Source organism: Peromyscus maniculatus, chromosome 1 (assembly GCF_049852395.1).
Source record: "Peromyscus maniculatus bairdii isolate BWxNUB_F1_BW_parent chromosome 1, HU_Pman_BW_mat_3.1, whole genome shotgun sequence".
NCBI lineage: Eukaryota > Metazoa > Chordata > Mammalia > Rodentia > Cricetidae > Peromyscus > Peromyscus maniculatus.
Window position 1 is genome coordinate 109,209,431 of NC_134852.1, and position 15,692 is coordinate 109,225,122.

The following is a 15,692-nucleotide window of genomic DNA, read 5'->3' on the forward strand; positions in this document are numbered from 1 at the left end:
TTCAGCAAAAGCATGTCTGGTGATGGATCCATACATGTTATCATCATTCCACTTAAGAAACTTAGAGAAAAGTGGCTGAAGTGATGGCTCAGTGGTTAAGAACCATCTAGAGCCATGGTTGCTATTCTAAGAGAGCCTGGGTTCACTTTCCAGCACTCGTGGTGGCATACAACTGTCTGTAACTCCAGTCCCAGGGGATCCATGGGCACTGCATGTACATGGTACACCACACATACAGGCAAAACACTCACATATGTCAAATAAAGGGGAGGGGGTGGAGACCTGAGGAATATGGTCAAAGACCATGATATATATGCTGACATGCTGGGGCTGAGGAGATAGGTCAATAAAGTGCTTGCCACATAAACATGAAAACTGGCACTCACAGGAAGAGCCAGGCCATGACTTGTGCTTATAACCCCAGCACTGGGGAAATGGAGACAGGCAGCCAGTCTAGACTAGTCAGCAAGCTCCAGATCCTTGTTTCAAAGAATAAGGTGGGGACCAGATGTCTCAGTGGGTAAAGTCATCTGCTGCCAGGCCTGACTACCTAAGTCAGATTCCCAGGACCAAGATGGTAGGATGGTGGGAGAGCCAACTCCCACAAGCTGTGTCCTTCAGCTCCTAAAAAAAAAAAAAAAAAGAACCAGGAACTAGGAAGATGGCTTCTGAGCAACAACCTTAAGGTTAATCTCTGCCCTCCACATACACAAGACAAAACCACAATTACACACACTGAATATGTGCCCACTAAAAAAAGAGAAAGAACTCCAGAATCATTGGAGCTCCCTGCTTCCTTCCCAAGCAGGAAGCCCTGTCTGTGAGTTCCAGATGGGTAGGATTTGCCATTTGCTCACTGTAATATCTATCCTTGGTGGTTACATTATTCTTTATGGACCTGGCACATAAAAAAGGAATGAATAATATCTGCTCAGAAATTCATGCTCTAATTAGAATTAGAACTGTTAAAAGGAAAAAAAATCAATCTTACTTGATAATTCATGCGTGTATATTATGTGTGGGTGCATGTAACTTTTGAAATGTAGATTAAATAAGACTCATTTGGCATTTCAGCTGCTGGAACACAGTAAGGCTAAATTCTGAGAGGGACATGGGTATGCTATCCTGATAGAAGATATGAAACATAACTTACTCAAGTTTGTTCTTGTTTCCTGATCCATGTGTATTCAAAAGATATTTTATTTTATAAAAACTTACACCTGCAAGTAATAGATTGACCATAACAGGGCTTACCCTGGAATACACAGATGCTCTTGGGAGCCCACAAGCCCCTAATATTGTATGCAAAATCTAACATGTGTACTGGCATGTGTATATTTTTGGTGATTGAGTTCATAGTTTAGTCAAATTCTGGTAGACATCTATGACCCAAGAGAGGTTAAATTATTTCTTAGCTAGGAACAGTCACAAAGTGGTTGAAACAAATCTGTACAATAAAATGCTATCCAACAGCTCCATCTATTGGTGAGTAATTATCACCTAGTAGAAATGAGTACAACCACCAACCAAGAGCAAGCTTGTCTCAGGGATGCTCCTGCTGAGACGTTCAGTGTCACTCTAGTGTGAGTTTATTAACGATGCATCACAGCTTCTTCTTCCCAGGTGTAGACGCAAAAATTAGGAGGCGGGTGATAAATTCTACTTACAGTACTTCAGCACCAAAAAATTGGGCAGTTATGCTGATAAATGTATATACAGTTCAACATTTGTCAGTCTTAAAATGCTTATTTATAGTGAAATTCATATAAAACCGTTAAAAATTTTTCTATTTACACTTTTTAAAAATGAAAAGTATAGTTTCTTCTGCCACAGCTTGTCAAAATTCGTACCCTCCCATCCCTTACCCTTCACTCAACTTGTGATAGACAGCAATCACAAGACCAAAACAGCACGTAAACAACTGCTCCCTAAAAAAGTAAAAACTTAAAAACATTACATTTAGAACTGTAAGTGAACTTTTTCATACATTTCAAAGGGGCTTAAAGAAAAGTAGTAGAAGTTATTCTCAGAGTCTTATCAGTCCCACATAGGTGTGCAACTTCGGTATCAGGAGAGCATCAGTGAACAGAGTTCATTTTCCTTAACACAACTCAACATTTCCTTTGGGCTAGAAAGGTCTTTTCTTCTGCTTCCCACCAAACCTTCTCTAATCCAGCTTCTTAAAGGGGGGGAGGGAAGGTGGGAAGGCCAGGCCATCCAGCTTCCTAGGACATGTAGGAAAAGGGATTCAGCCTGCTTGGAAACATTTACATTAAATAAATAAGCAAGTGTGGAACACCACAATAAATTAGTATACAACCACAGAGCATATACAAGCTACCCCAAACACTTCCTGGTTAGTGATCTAATGTTTACCCTCCAGCAAGGACTCTCTAATGCCAGAACTTTCCTAGGTATTCATAAACTAACCATGAACTGAGCAAATGTAAAATGTTAACCAAAGCAACACTTCCAGGGATATGCAAAAACAAACACGATTTTAAAAAATGTTCAGATACATCATTTCAAAAATACAAACTCTTCACATTCTCCTTTCTTTTCCTTTTAATATTCTCTGGTGGCATTTGCGCAGTGAAAAGCAGCTGAGAACCACTCATAGGAAAGTCTCTTTCCACTGCCAAACTTGGCACTGCCCAGCTCCAGCAAGGTGCCAGGTCTCCACGGGTGTGCATCTTTTCCTCTGCATGCTTTCTTGCTTTCTTTCTTTGTTTTCCTCTCCATTTTTTTAAGTACATTCCTCTGTGAGTTTTATCTTGTTAAAATGCTGCTCCTGCAGCAACATCTCATTGAAACACCGTGTTTCTAGGTCCATAGCCTAAATATGAGCAAAGTGCTTTTTTTAGACAACAAATCATAGGTTTCCCTGGACACTTGGTAACCAAGCAGGCTTTAAAGTGCACTCTGGTGTCTGAATACTAGGACCGTTCAGCAGAGCTCTGAGAGGGGCTGGGCTCAGTTCCATCCTCCGTGCTACTGTCTACATCCTGCTCCATTGCTGTCTCGTCGTCATCCAGCTGCTGACTGGTGAAGTTGTTCAGTTCAAGAAGCCCACTGGGCTCCACTACCACGTTGGAGCTGGAGTGACAAGGAATAGCATACTGGGGAATGGCCTGGAAGAGAAGATGCGGCAGAGTATGTTTATAGTGAAAAAAGGACATGTGAGAATGCCCCCGAACTAAGCATAGAAAACAAAGTTGGCATGGACCAGACAACCTCCAAACAAGCACTGCACTAGATCTCCCACATGGCAGTCTACTGCATCCCGTGGCAATGTTGCATGGAAACTATCACTCTCTTGTTACAAGTGAGCAAATGTGAGGTGAGAGACATCCACAAGGTCACACAGCTGTCAAGGTCAATGCTGGATTCAACCTCAACTTCCGTACAACTCAAAGTGGTCTTTGTACTCCTGTATGGGACCTCTTCAACAAAGAAGGCTAATGGCCCCTGCCAATTTCCAAGGCAGGCTTTAAAGAATGCTTTCATCTTACCTGAATTTTACCAGTTTTGTTTTCTTTTCTGAGACAGGATCTTACTATGAAGTCCTGGCTGGCTTAAAACCACTATATACCTAAGGCTGGCCTCAAATTCACAGAGATCCACCTGCCTCTCCCTCTAAGTTCTGGGAATAAAAGCATGCTCCATCACACAGAGCCTGAATTATACAATACTTTTGTTCTTCATCTTCAAGATGAATGACTGGTTGCTGACACACAATACATTTTAAGCCTCTTTGGTGGTTCAAAGAGGAAACCAATTTGTTTAGTCATAGCACAAACACCTTTACTGCAGTTAAGTAGTAAAGGTATTCAAATATATGAGAATGCCAAAAATCTGCCATTTAAACAGCTAAAAAAAATGTCTAGGTGAACACTGGCAGGGCCCCTTGCTAAGTACTTATTGGTGATTTATGGTCCTACCAGATTCTTTTTTCTTCCTAACTTTTTTTGGGGGGTTTGGGGAGGGTATCCCAAGCTGGCCTTGAACAGATTATGTAGCTGAAATGACCTTAAACTTCTGATCCTCCTGCCTCTACCTCCCAAGTGTGGAGATTGCAAGCATGCATTACCATGCCTGGCTATAGATACCTTTTAACAAGGAATATCAGTTATATCACACCTCTGCTCCTAATCCTGGACATGAATGAACTGCATTTTCATTCCTGCTAATACAACGCAGAAAAATAATTTTCAACTAAACCACCCAGATGAGTACAGCAATCTAAGCCCCCAGTTGTCCCAATCCATTTTAGTAAATCAGTAGCAGTTATCATCTGTTGGACAAACCCTGAGGCAGTCACTGTGCTAGATGCTTAATTTTATTAACCCTTACACAGAGTCTACAAACCAGGCATTATTTATTCCCACTACCAATAAGGAAACTGAGACAAGAGTCACCTGAGCAGTCCAGCCCAAAGTAGTAAATGGCAAAACCAGAAACCCATCCCTTTCCCAAAACAGCCTATCTCTTCAGGTAAAAAACCAGCAATCCCAACAAAACCTTTTGTTAAGAAATATGTAATTCACTAAATTCATTGTTACAGATGGAAAAATATTTGAATAATTTAATGGCTACTTTGATTCATCTTAATTATCAAGTATTTAATTATGTCTCATTTGGTTTAACAATGGTTAATTAGTATTCTCTCATAGCTTAACATCATTACAAATGAAAAGCTTATTGTATGAACTTTGAAGCACACAACAGTGGCTCTGTGCCAATTCTAAATTATCCATAGGTCTATAAATGGGAATTCTCAATGAACTAAAATGGGCTGCTCTGATACTTGGTAAACTATGTACCAGTTTGGAGGAAATAAAAACTGCCAATATCAAGGGAAAAACCTTAATATCTTGCATTGAGAGATGGAAATCAAACACAACTCCTAAGGGCTCTAGTCTGGCCTAGTTTTAGTCATCAATCTTAACCTGTAACACAGAATAACTGATGGTTTTTAGAACAGAGAGGATGAACGGAGCCGGTAGCCTGCCAGTGAACTGTCCACTGTGGTGACAACACCTTAACAAGATGATCAAATAACAACTGACACAAGAAGCTGAAACAAGTTTATGGTTAATGCCAAGTTAGATGTAAAACACGGGGAATGTGTTTCTGCAGACATTCCGGTCAGCTCAAGTGGATTATTCTAGGAACCACAAATTCAGATGAGGAACAAGAAATGTTTACAAAGTGTCCCTGAAATTCAGCTGAACAGAAGTACAAACAGTTATATTCCAGTTTGTCAGATCAAGCAGCCCAAAATGTGAGCCTAGGAAATGACTGGCCTTTTGAGTGAACTAAGTCAACACATTGCAAGTATGATGTGGACATCAAATCAAGCTAATACACAGGCACAGTCCTCATGGTCACACAGTATGCTGTTTGACCACATATACCAAGTTTCTATGATTATTTTCAAAACAAATAACAACAACAACAAAACTAAATATAAATTTGTATACTGTAATAGTTTCTAAACCAACTCAAAAATAATCTCTGCATTTTGTTACCACATTGGAGTGACTAGTCCTGTGACACCCCAAAATGTATCAAACCCACAACCTCCCACCTACCCAAGACGTCTCATCTTCCTTCCGGGTCTTACCTGGATGATAATCTCTGCTGGGCTCTCTTCAGCTTTCTTTTGGCCTACATTCTGAATGCGCATGAACTGGCCTGCCGCAGGCACTCCTGTTGCTTCGATCTTTCTGGTCGTTAGGGGAGGGCCAACAGCAGATGGACTTGAACAGGACTCTCTACATTTCGCCATCCCTGCCACCACCACGTGGGTGGAGGGTAAAGCTCCTGCCTCACCGGTGAGCACACTGGTGGCTAGAGCCTTCTTTGGGGGATCCACTACCATATGTTCTACATTTGTATCAATCTGAGCTTCCATCAAAGACATCTGCAAAATGTCTGACACTGCTGTCTTCTCAGAGGCCTGAATGGGAGATATGCTTGTAACTGGTGACGTCAGCTTAGGAACAGAACTGCCACCAGTTATCTTTGTAACTGTGGGAGGCTGGCGCCCCTCAAATGTTATCTTTGTAACAGAGGATCCTTGGGTTATAATTGGCTGCTCCACCTGAAAACAAATTGGGGTTGTGTGTATTATAGCTACATCTCTTTGAGGAAAAACTAATCAAACACTCCAGAAAATATGGTAAAAGAAACATTCGTGCGGTATACTAGGAAGACATTTTGAAGCTCGATGTTTAGTAAGAGGGCTGGATGGGAAGGATCTGTTTTCTTTTAAGGAACCTAGGGAAAGAGGAGGGGTTGAAAGAACCTTTGTTCAGCCAGCCAAGCTTTGAGGCAGTAAAGGAAAAAAAAAAAAAAATCACAGCAGCCCAGTTTTCCTGAGATTTACATCCCGAGATACCTTCAACCCGGTCAAATGATTTCATATAATCTGCTTTTAAAATTAAAAGTGAGTTGAATTTTTTCAATCTTTTCCTTCGAAGTACAATTGTACAAACATATTCTATATATGTATATATATGTATACACACATACACACACACATCAGTCCCATCAATTAGTGCTAATGAAAATTTTCTTTTGATTATCCTCTGTTATCTATTTCCTCTGTTATCTAGATGATAAATCTAGAGGGTAAATTCAACATCTAGATGGTAATGATATAAACCAGAAAGGAAGACAGATGGTCAATTACGTTCCTTAAAAGACTGCAGTTCACTTAGCATTATTGCCACAAAAGTAAGCATTTATAAGCATGGAGGTATGGAGCTATCATTTCCATGCACTGCTGATTACTGCTGAAGTGATTTCTTCAGAAACTGCCTAGGAAAGCACACTCTGAGAGTTGTGTTTTCCTCTCTATCAGTAGGTGGGCTTTCCCCCTAATACCAACACCAGCATTATGAGGATTTTGGGTTCCCCTTGTTTGGAGAAAGCACTGCTGGCTCTGATGACAACCTTAAAAAAACCTCACCTACCCCCAGCCCCCGTGAACAGAGAAGTAACTTTGCAAGCTATCAAATTTCTGTTACCTGGCTTGCCGGCTGTTTCTCTGATGAAGTGGGGAGAGCCATTTGGCTCTGGGGAGTTTGGGGTTGCACGTAGATTTTTGGTTGATTTGGAGCTTGCTGCAGTTTAGGAAGCTGCTGCGTGGTTTTCACAGCAAGCACCTGGACCACAGTTTGTGGGGGCTGTGCCATTAAGGTAGGAAGCTGCCTGTCTTTGGCCACCACGGGATGCTGTGTGTGCTGTGCATCTGGCTTGGGCTGTGCTTGTTCCTGCTGGAGAGGAGTCAGTTTCTGATGCCTGATGGAGAGCTGGGGCATCTGCGTGAGTTTGTGCTGGAGTTGGTCTGCCTGCAAGTGGATGGTCTGCTTCTGTTTGGTCTGAAAGCACTGCAGAGTTTTCACTTGCAGCTGAGTCTGTTCCAGCTGGGGCTGGCTAAGTTTCTGCTGCTTAGTTGACTGTGACTGAGTCAGGGCAGACCGGTAAAACAGACCTGTCTGAGGATCCAATGTGTCCATCTCTTCAACCTCACCTTCCTCAGTTCCAAGTTCCTCACTGTGTTTGGTAAAAGCAGTATGACTGCTTAATGCCTAAGTAAAAGAGACACAAAGTAAGAATGAAATAAGAAAAAACACATACAGAGTCACATTTTTCCTGAACTGGAAAATATTAGAGATTCATTACAATACTTTTAGAGGAGCTCCCCAGCTCAGGAGTCATGCTGCAGCTGTGCGTGAGGGACGCTCACCTGTCTAAAGACAGAAGGCAGCAACCGAGGAGAGAGGCATCCAGAGAAAAACGAAGGCGCGGGAAAGCCCGCTTTGGTCACATGCATGCGTGGTCCCAAAGGTCAGCTGTACTATCTAGATGTGTCCACCCCGATCCCCACAGCAGGCCTCTCTGAGGAGAGGATGTGCCACCAAGGTTTGTGAGTCTCAGAGTCCAGACTCACTAGACCACAGCTTCCTAGAGACCTATTTCCTGGAAGGGAGTGAGTCAGGGGACAAGTCATTCCTCTTCATGGGAAAAGAGACTGACTGCCTACGGTCAGCTAAGATAGCACTGGGGGAGAAATCATTCCGCATGACACTGTTAAGACACACCTTTGTGTGTCTTAAGAAAGATCAATGTCAGGACCTACCAGTGAAGAACAGACTAAGATCTGCTACCCACTGAAATCTGAGACAAGTTGCTTTCCTTCAGGACACAACAAAATCCACCTTATCCCTAATTCTCCTGCTCCTATACCACTATGCCACTACTAACTTCAAAATTGGAACCTGCCCTTGGATCAAGACTTGATACACACACAGTTCTGATTCAACACCTCTTTACTGTCTTTCAGTAGGCCACATACAGTCAGGTTGAACTGCTGGCAGCCAAGTGACAAGGATTGAAGAGAATACTAAGGAGAGACATGGTTGAACCTGATAACCACAATGAAGCTATGTGGCATAAATGTCACTATGGGTTTAAATCATGGTTCTGCCACCTGGAGCAAGTTACATGACTTTGGCTAGTAAGAGGTACGATGATACACCCATCTTTCAGAATGGCAGTGAGGCGTACTTACAGTTCAAAGCATGGTGCCACATAAAAATCAACTGAACGACATAGCTTTCTTTTTCCTCACTAGCCTTAATACCAGGGGTTTTTATCTGCTATGAGTTCATTTCTTTCCTGTTGAGTCTTCTTTTATTGGTCATATATAACTAAAGGAGTAAAATATTTCCTTTCTTGTTCATAATGGTCTTGTAAAGATTCATTATAAAGTATAAAAGGCAAAAACAAACAGCATCAAACAGCTAAACAAGCCAAATGCTATTTTGTTTTGAAAAATCTTACTAATACCATTAGTAAATCCATCTGTAATAATAAGAGACACGGGAACAGTGATCAGTTCTAATGTTAGGAGACTCACCTAGACAGCCCAACCCTCCTGAAAAGCTATGTCTTTAGAATGTCAAAAACAAAAAAAAAACAAAAAAAAACTGCCTTCTAATTATTTCCTGGTGTTTAGACCCTCAGTTTAGACTATTCATTCCTCACAGATGGATGAGTTACACATACATCATACATTCTACAATTCAGGTATATCTCCTTTTTCAAATAGAAAATAAAATTGAACCTGATTTCAGGAATAAAGTGGTTACAGAAGGTAAGAAGAAAAAGAAGAGATACAACCTGTTGCATAATGTGGGTGATTGCTCCGGGGGAAGACGCTGGGATGGACTTTACCACCACTGAAGTCTGTGTTGCAGTCTGTGACTGAGCCACATGTTGGAGCAGGGTCCGCTGGGGCTGGGAAGGCTGTTGGGGCTGGGAGCGATGGCTGACTGAAAACAGAGGAGGTGGTGATGTTTCTCCAGAAATCACCACAGCAACTACAAGCAGTGATCATTTTAAACATGAGTATGAGCTTGTATCCCACAGGGTGGTACTGCAAACTAAAAGGCAGAAGACCAGAACCCGCCCGTCTAGGAACTGGGCGACCCTAAGAGCCTCTTATGAAACTGTTTCCTCATCTGCAAAATGGCAACAACAGAGCTACTGTACGACAGGGAATGTGTAGAGAGGCACTGTGAAAATGTGCCTTTCAAGTGGCACCCTCTTGTGAACCGTTGGGTTTTCTCCAATGACTCTTAGCCCACTGAGGTCACATTTCCACAACTCCAGACACATCATTAAGGAAAGTGGGAAAAGAATGCAATCCAAACACTGGCATTGCTCCTTTATATGAAGAGAGACTGTTTCATAGCTTTATAGTTCCTGACAATGTCAGAGGACAAAATGATGCTGCACAAGGAATCCTGTCCTACTCTATTCCAACCACTCCTGTGAACTTTGAAGCCACTTGTTTTCTATTAAAGCACCAAAACTCAGAGCCTGACTCTGCCTGTGTTTGAATGGGATAATAAAATCTTGCTGTTTTTTCTTACAAGAGACAAATGAAAAAATGGATTGAAAGCAGCCCTTAAATAAATAAAGGGTTAACTGGAAAAACAGGTTGTTCTGCCACACCAGTTTTAGCTCAAATAGACCAGCAAGAGTGAAGTTGTAGGAACCAACCCCATTTCCTCCTCTCTCGTCACAGAGCTCATTCAAACTACCCATCCACATAGGTACCAATCTGTATCATCATTTACCAGCCTCAATTTCTTCTTTTATTTATTTATTTATTTTTATTTTATATGCACTGGTGTTTTGCCATGGGTGTTCAGTCTCTAGGATCTGGAGTTTCAGAGAGTTGTGAGCTGCCATGTGGGTACTGGGAATTGAACCCGGGTCCTCTGGTAGAGCAGTCAGTGCCCTTAACCACTGAGCCATCTCTAGTCCCCTACCAGCCTCAACTTCAAGTTTTAACACTATAGACAACTTGCCACATCCAAACCCATACAACACCCAAATGCCTTTAGCTACTGGGAAGGAAACCCTTTTATCAAGAATAGGTAAAAAACAAATCTGTAAATGAGCTAAGGGTTTTGAGAGTATGAAAACTCCTCCAATAAGCCATAACTGTAAGGTTATGTAGCTTATCCCTGCTCCATACTGAGAAACAGCTGAATGCTCAAGAGTGAGCTCCACCTACAGATCAAAGTATCTGTGTGGTGGTTTAAGGACTAAACTCCAGCTACAACTATGATTACAAGGCTCTTTTCTGTATACATTCACAAATGCAGCGCTTCTCTAACTATAAATATAGCTCTATGTACCATGAGATTACAGACAGGATCACCTGGACTCCTTTTATACTGCACTCTACTACTTCACTGCATTTCACAGTATGCTTTATGTATATTTTAAATTATATGACTTAATATAAAGACCCTATAAAGACCCAGGATTTACATTTAAACAACTACTGAAATCATTTACAACAGGAATAAATGGGAGAAAAATAAATTATGACATTAAACTCAAGAAAGTAAATCAATGAAAATTTTAAATGAAAGCATTATCAAAAATGAATGACATCTGAAAGATAATAATAAATTTCTGATGAAATTGTCAGATTAAATAGACAATTTTGACACCCATACTAGTTTTCATAATTATTACAGTAAGTTTTTCTTAGATTTATTTATTCATTTAATTCATTTATTTGGGTGTATGTGTGTATGTGCACATCACATATATCTAGGTGCCTATAGGGGCTAAAGGAAGGTATTTGATAACCTGGAGCTTGAGTGACAGGTGATTGTGAACCACCCAGTATGGGTACAGGGAACCAAACTCAGGTCCTCTGGAAAAGCAGCATCCACCCTTAACTGCTGAGCCATTTCTCCAGCCCCAACAGTAAGACATTTTAAATTAAAGAAACAAATTGGACTTAACAAAAGATCAAATAACACTATGTAAAAATAATTCTCCTTCAAGAGCCTATAAGTTTTTTCATCCCAAATGCCACAAGTGTAGGTTACTAAAGTTCAGTGAAACCCAAGAAAACTAACACCCACCACAGAATAGAACAGGGCCTAGAGCAGCTGGCTTTCAAGTCAAAGCAAATGCTTGATAAAGGAGGTCACAGAAAGAACATTTGTGAAACAGATGACACAACCTTGGCTGGCCCGCAGGAGCCCCATTAACAGTCATTCATTTCTTTAAACATTCTTCTTTTGTTCCCCACCAAAGTGCTCATTTTCCCATTACTTTGCAGATAACATTTCCTTCCCTTAGTGGAGCTTACCTTCCCTCTACCAGAGCAGAGCAGAGCGCATCCATTTTAAGTAGTTCCCCAAATTAATCATCATCTACCTTTCATTATACTACAAATGGATGCACACCACTTACCTAGAAGGGGAAAAGCAACCTCTGTCCCCTCATCAGTGCGTTCTGAAAAGGATAAGTAAGGGAAGAAATCACAGGTCTTTCATCTATTTACTACTTGCTAGTCTAGGCTACTGGAGAGGCTAACATTCAGTTCCCAAGCATACCAGCCTCTGCACCAACTGGCTTTCTGCTAAGTGTCTGTGAAGTTGACAGCTTTCTGTTATCTTCACTGGATTTTCTTTCTGGGCAGTTTTAACCATCATTCCTAGTATCTCCTCAATAATGCTAAAGAACTCCCTTTTCTCTATGGTTCTGGAACCTTCAAATACCTGAAACTTGACATTCTCCTTTAATCACTGCTTATACAAACACATGCCAGGAGCTTGCCTCTACTCTCCTCACCCCTAGATTATTCACATCTGACAGATCTCAAGCTAATGAAATATCCACAACAGAAAGCAGTATTCCAGGTGTGGCCTCACCTGAGTGTAAGACAAAGCATTTCGCTTCTCCATAGGTACCATCCCCAAAATCTCATAAGTATTCTGTTGCTGGACCATAGTTAAATATCTAATCTGGTGTGTGTGTGTGTGTGTGTGTATGTGTGTGTGTGTGTGTGTGTGTGTGAGAGAGAGAGAGAGAGAGAGAGAGAGAGAGAGAGAGAGAGAGACACGCTGGGGTGGGAGAGAGAAGAGAGAGAGATTGAGATTAAGGTCAAGGAAACCCCAAAGATGATGTCAATCTGCTCTGAAAACAAACAGGAAAAGAGCTAAAATATAAAGATATGTTCTCCCCCCAGATGAGCATCCCATGAAATCCACCAAGGCAGCACTACCTTAATACTAAGTTTTAAGAGGACACCTACCAGTAGTGATGTATTCAGCAACTAGTTCTGACTCTACCACAGCAATGGATGGACTCTCAGGAGAATGTCTCTTTTCCTGGGTCATCTGAATAGGTACTGCCATTTGACTCAAGTCAATAGTGGGTTGTCTTGGTTTAGATTCCAATTTTTCCTTTACTGCATAAAAAAGTCGGGGAAAAGTTAACTTTTATTATAAACAAATACTAAAACCAGAGTTGTCTATGGGAATAATGAACCAGACCTCTGGGATGCCACATTGGCAGTGACTAACAAGACAATGAACTGAAAACTGCAGACTGCTCAGTATGGTTGCATAGCCTACAACCTGCATAACCATACCCAGAAGCCTATAATAATTCGTATTTAATCATACTCAAGTTCCCTATTACTACAGACAGCCAGTCGTTTTTCTTTATATACTCCTCCTGGGATGTCATTTCCTTTGCACTCCAATTGCTGGTATCCTCAGTTCACAACAGCATGATCTGCTCTAGGGCATATCCCAAAATAGCACTTCCCATTGATAAGTTCATTTGACCTACTGAAAATCCAAGGGTCTGGGAATGTTACCCAGAGGTTGATGCTTGTCCAGCATACAAATGGTTGTGAGTTTAACCCCCAGCACAAGGGGAAAATTCATATAGCCTTTACTGAGGGAGGAGGATTGCTGAATTCAATGCTGACCTGGGCTATATTCAGGCCAGTCTGAGCTATAGAGCAAAGACCCTGTGTGTGTGTGTGTGTGTGTGTGTGTGTGTGTGTGTGTGTGTGTGTGTGTGTGTGTGTGTGTAATTTAAGATATGACCACAAAAAGTTGTTACAAGTCTTTAATGACTCTTAAAGAATACAACTTAAAGGTTTTCACTGTTAGGAAAAAAAATAGGTGCTCTGTTCTGTATGTCTAAAATGTCTGATAAAACAGCCTGTAATTAATAGTGGTATATGTATAGATGCATTTTTTTTACCATCTTACCACTTCCTCAACAAAATCTCTTCACTCAACATTCCAGTCTATATAAATGATTGATGGAAATGGTTGAATCTGTCAAAAACAAGCAGCTGAAAAAAGTGCCCAAGGCTAAAAATAATAGAAGTAGATTTATAATTTATACCAAATGTAAGTATAAAGTATAGCATTCAGTAACTAAGTCCACTAAAAGACTGCTCCCACCAAGTACAGAATGTGACAAAGCAGAACAATCATTTTAAACAAAGAAGCCAAATCCCTCTGTGAACCCACAAGCAAAGATGGCCCTGGCCACCATCCTGTCACTGACGAAGTAGGTAACCTTTCTCAATCTCAGCTAGCTTCTCTAAAACATGAAAGGGTTAGATGAGATCATCACTACAACCCCTAAAATAGTCCCTAACTGTTGATCTATTATAGCAGAAAACTCAGTATAACTTACATAAGGTTGTCCTAGAAGCTATAAAAGAGATTTAGTAACTAGAAACACTGATAGAATTTTATACACAGATGCTCTAGTGGATAACCTACACAAAAATAAATAAATAAGTATAAAAATAAGGTGAGAACAAATGAGAATTTTTTTTAAAATTTCTTTTTTGGAGACAGGGTTTCTCTGTGTAGCTTTGGAGCTTTTCCTGGAACTCACTCTGTAGCCCAGGCTAGCCTCAAACTCACAGAGATCTGCCTGCCTCTGCCTCCCAAGTGCTGGGATTAAAGGCGTGCGCGACCACCGCCTGGCCCACAAACGTGAATGTTTACAAGGCAAATCTTATTCCATTTTATTGTGCAAAATTACTCTGATAGTATCAGTGAGGACAACAGGGACCCTTCAATCTGTACTTACAAGTAACAAGCCCACTCTCTTCTGCTGGCAAGAGGATTGTCCATTTTAAATAGAAGTCAGCCCTGTCTACTCGATCTGTCTTCGAATGACAACTCTCCATCTATGCTTCATACTCCTATATACATCTTAAAGAACAATAAACTGTACCAATGATTATAGACAAGTCCAGAGGGGGAGAACTGTACAAAAACTATGCAACAGTGGTGTAGTTTAGCACAACCCGTCTCTAGAGAAAACATGCTTCATTCAGTTGAGCATGTGAATTCATACCTGTTGTCTGTTGGAGTTCTAACAGAGCTTTGATTGTTGATGTAGCTGATTGTGATTCACTGGATACATCCTGATATATTATGGTGGGGCTAGTCTCCATTGCAATCTCATGTTCTGACCAATCCTGACGCCGGGAAGCAATTACATGAACTACAGGCTGGGAATCTGTTTTATATTAGTTAAAAAAAAACAAACCCTATAAACAAAGTTTCTCTTAAAATAAAGCAAATTTTTGTTTATCTTTGTATTTAATGTAAACGTCAAACTTGACTTTTCTAAGAAGACTGTAAGCTACCAGAAGGCATACTGTCTCTCACTTCTGAATTCATTTATTCACTCATCACTTATTTTACACTAGACACCTGTGTATCAGGATCCACATTTAATGGACTTCAAGAAACTCACAGAATAATCCAAGAATGCTCAAAAAGCACACAGTTCATTTGAAGAGACAAACAAGTAAAAAGACAAAGTACAATTCAATATGCTAACTGCTGTCTATACAGGTGTGCATCTATTTAGGTGAATGCTTGTTTGTGTTTACTAAAAACAAAATGTTCTAGGAGACTGAGTTTCCCCTAATGCACATGAAAAGGTTTCTATAAACAGCCTGAGTATTTAGGACTATTTGGCTGAATTATTGACAGTAAGAAAAGAGAGGTGGCTGGAGAGATGGCTCAGAGGTTAAGAGCACTGGCTATTCTTCCAGAGGTCCTGAGTTCAAGTCCTAGCAACCATATGGTGGCTCATAGCTATCTGGAATTAGATCTGGCACCCTCTTCTGGAGTGCAGGCACACATGTAAGCAGAACATTGTATACATAATAAATAAATAAATCTTTAAAATAAATAAATAAATAAAAAGAAAAAGAAAAGTGAGACAAAATAGAAACACCATGATGTAACACAAATGTAACAGAGGTCAAAGCCAGGTGAAAGTTTCAACCTTGTCAGTTACTAGCAAGT

General features: G+C 40.7%; 1 protein-coding gene across 26 annotated transcripts in view; it reads right to left on the reverse strand.

Moving 5' to 3' along the window:
• Positions 1-1,158: 1,158 nt before the first annotated feature.
• Positions 1,159-15,692, reverse strand: part of Emsy (EMSY transcriptional repressor, BRCA2 interacting) — a 75,001-nt gene continuing 60,467 nt past the window's right edge. For 11 of the 26 annotated variants that reach the window (XM_076547917.1, XM_076547910.1, XM_006982172.4 and 8 more), the window contains 7 exons: positions 14,728-14,892; positions 12,644-12,799; positions 11,800-11,841; positions 9,193-9,344; positions 7,035-7,598; positions 5,627-6,106; positions 1,159-3,131 (listed from right to left, as the gene is read on the reverse strand). In XM_076547917.1, coding sequence (XP_076404032.1) covers positions 2,937-3,131; positions 5,627-6,106; positions 7,035-7,598; positions 9,193-9,344; positions 11,800-11,841; positions 12,644-12,799; positions 14,728-14,892 — 1,754 coding nt within the window. In that variant the 3' untranslated portion in view covers positions 1,159-2,936. The remainder of the gene's footprint in view (positions 3,132-5,626; positions 6,107-7,034; positions 7,599-9,192; positions 9,345-11,799; positions 11,842-12,643; positions 12,800-14,727; positions 14,893-15,692) is intronic. The other 15 variants (XM_076547937.1, XM_076547928.1, XM_076547921.1 and 12 more) reach the window with 8 other exon arrangements.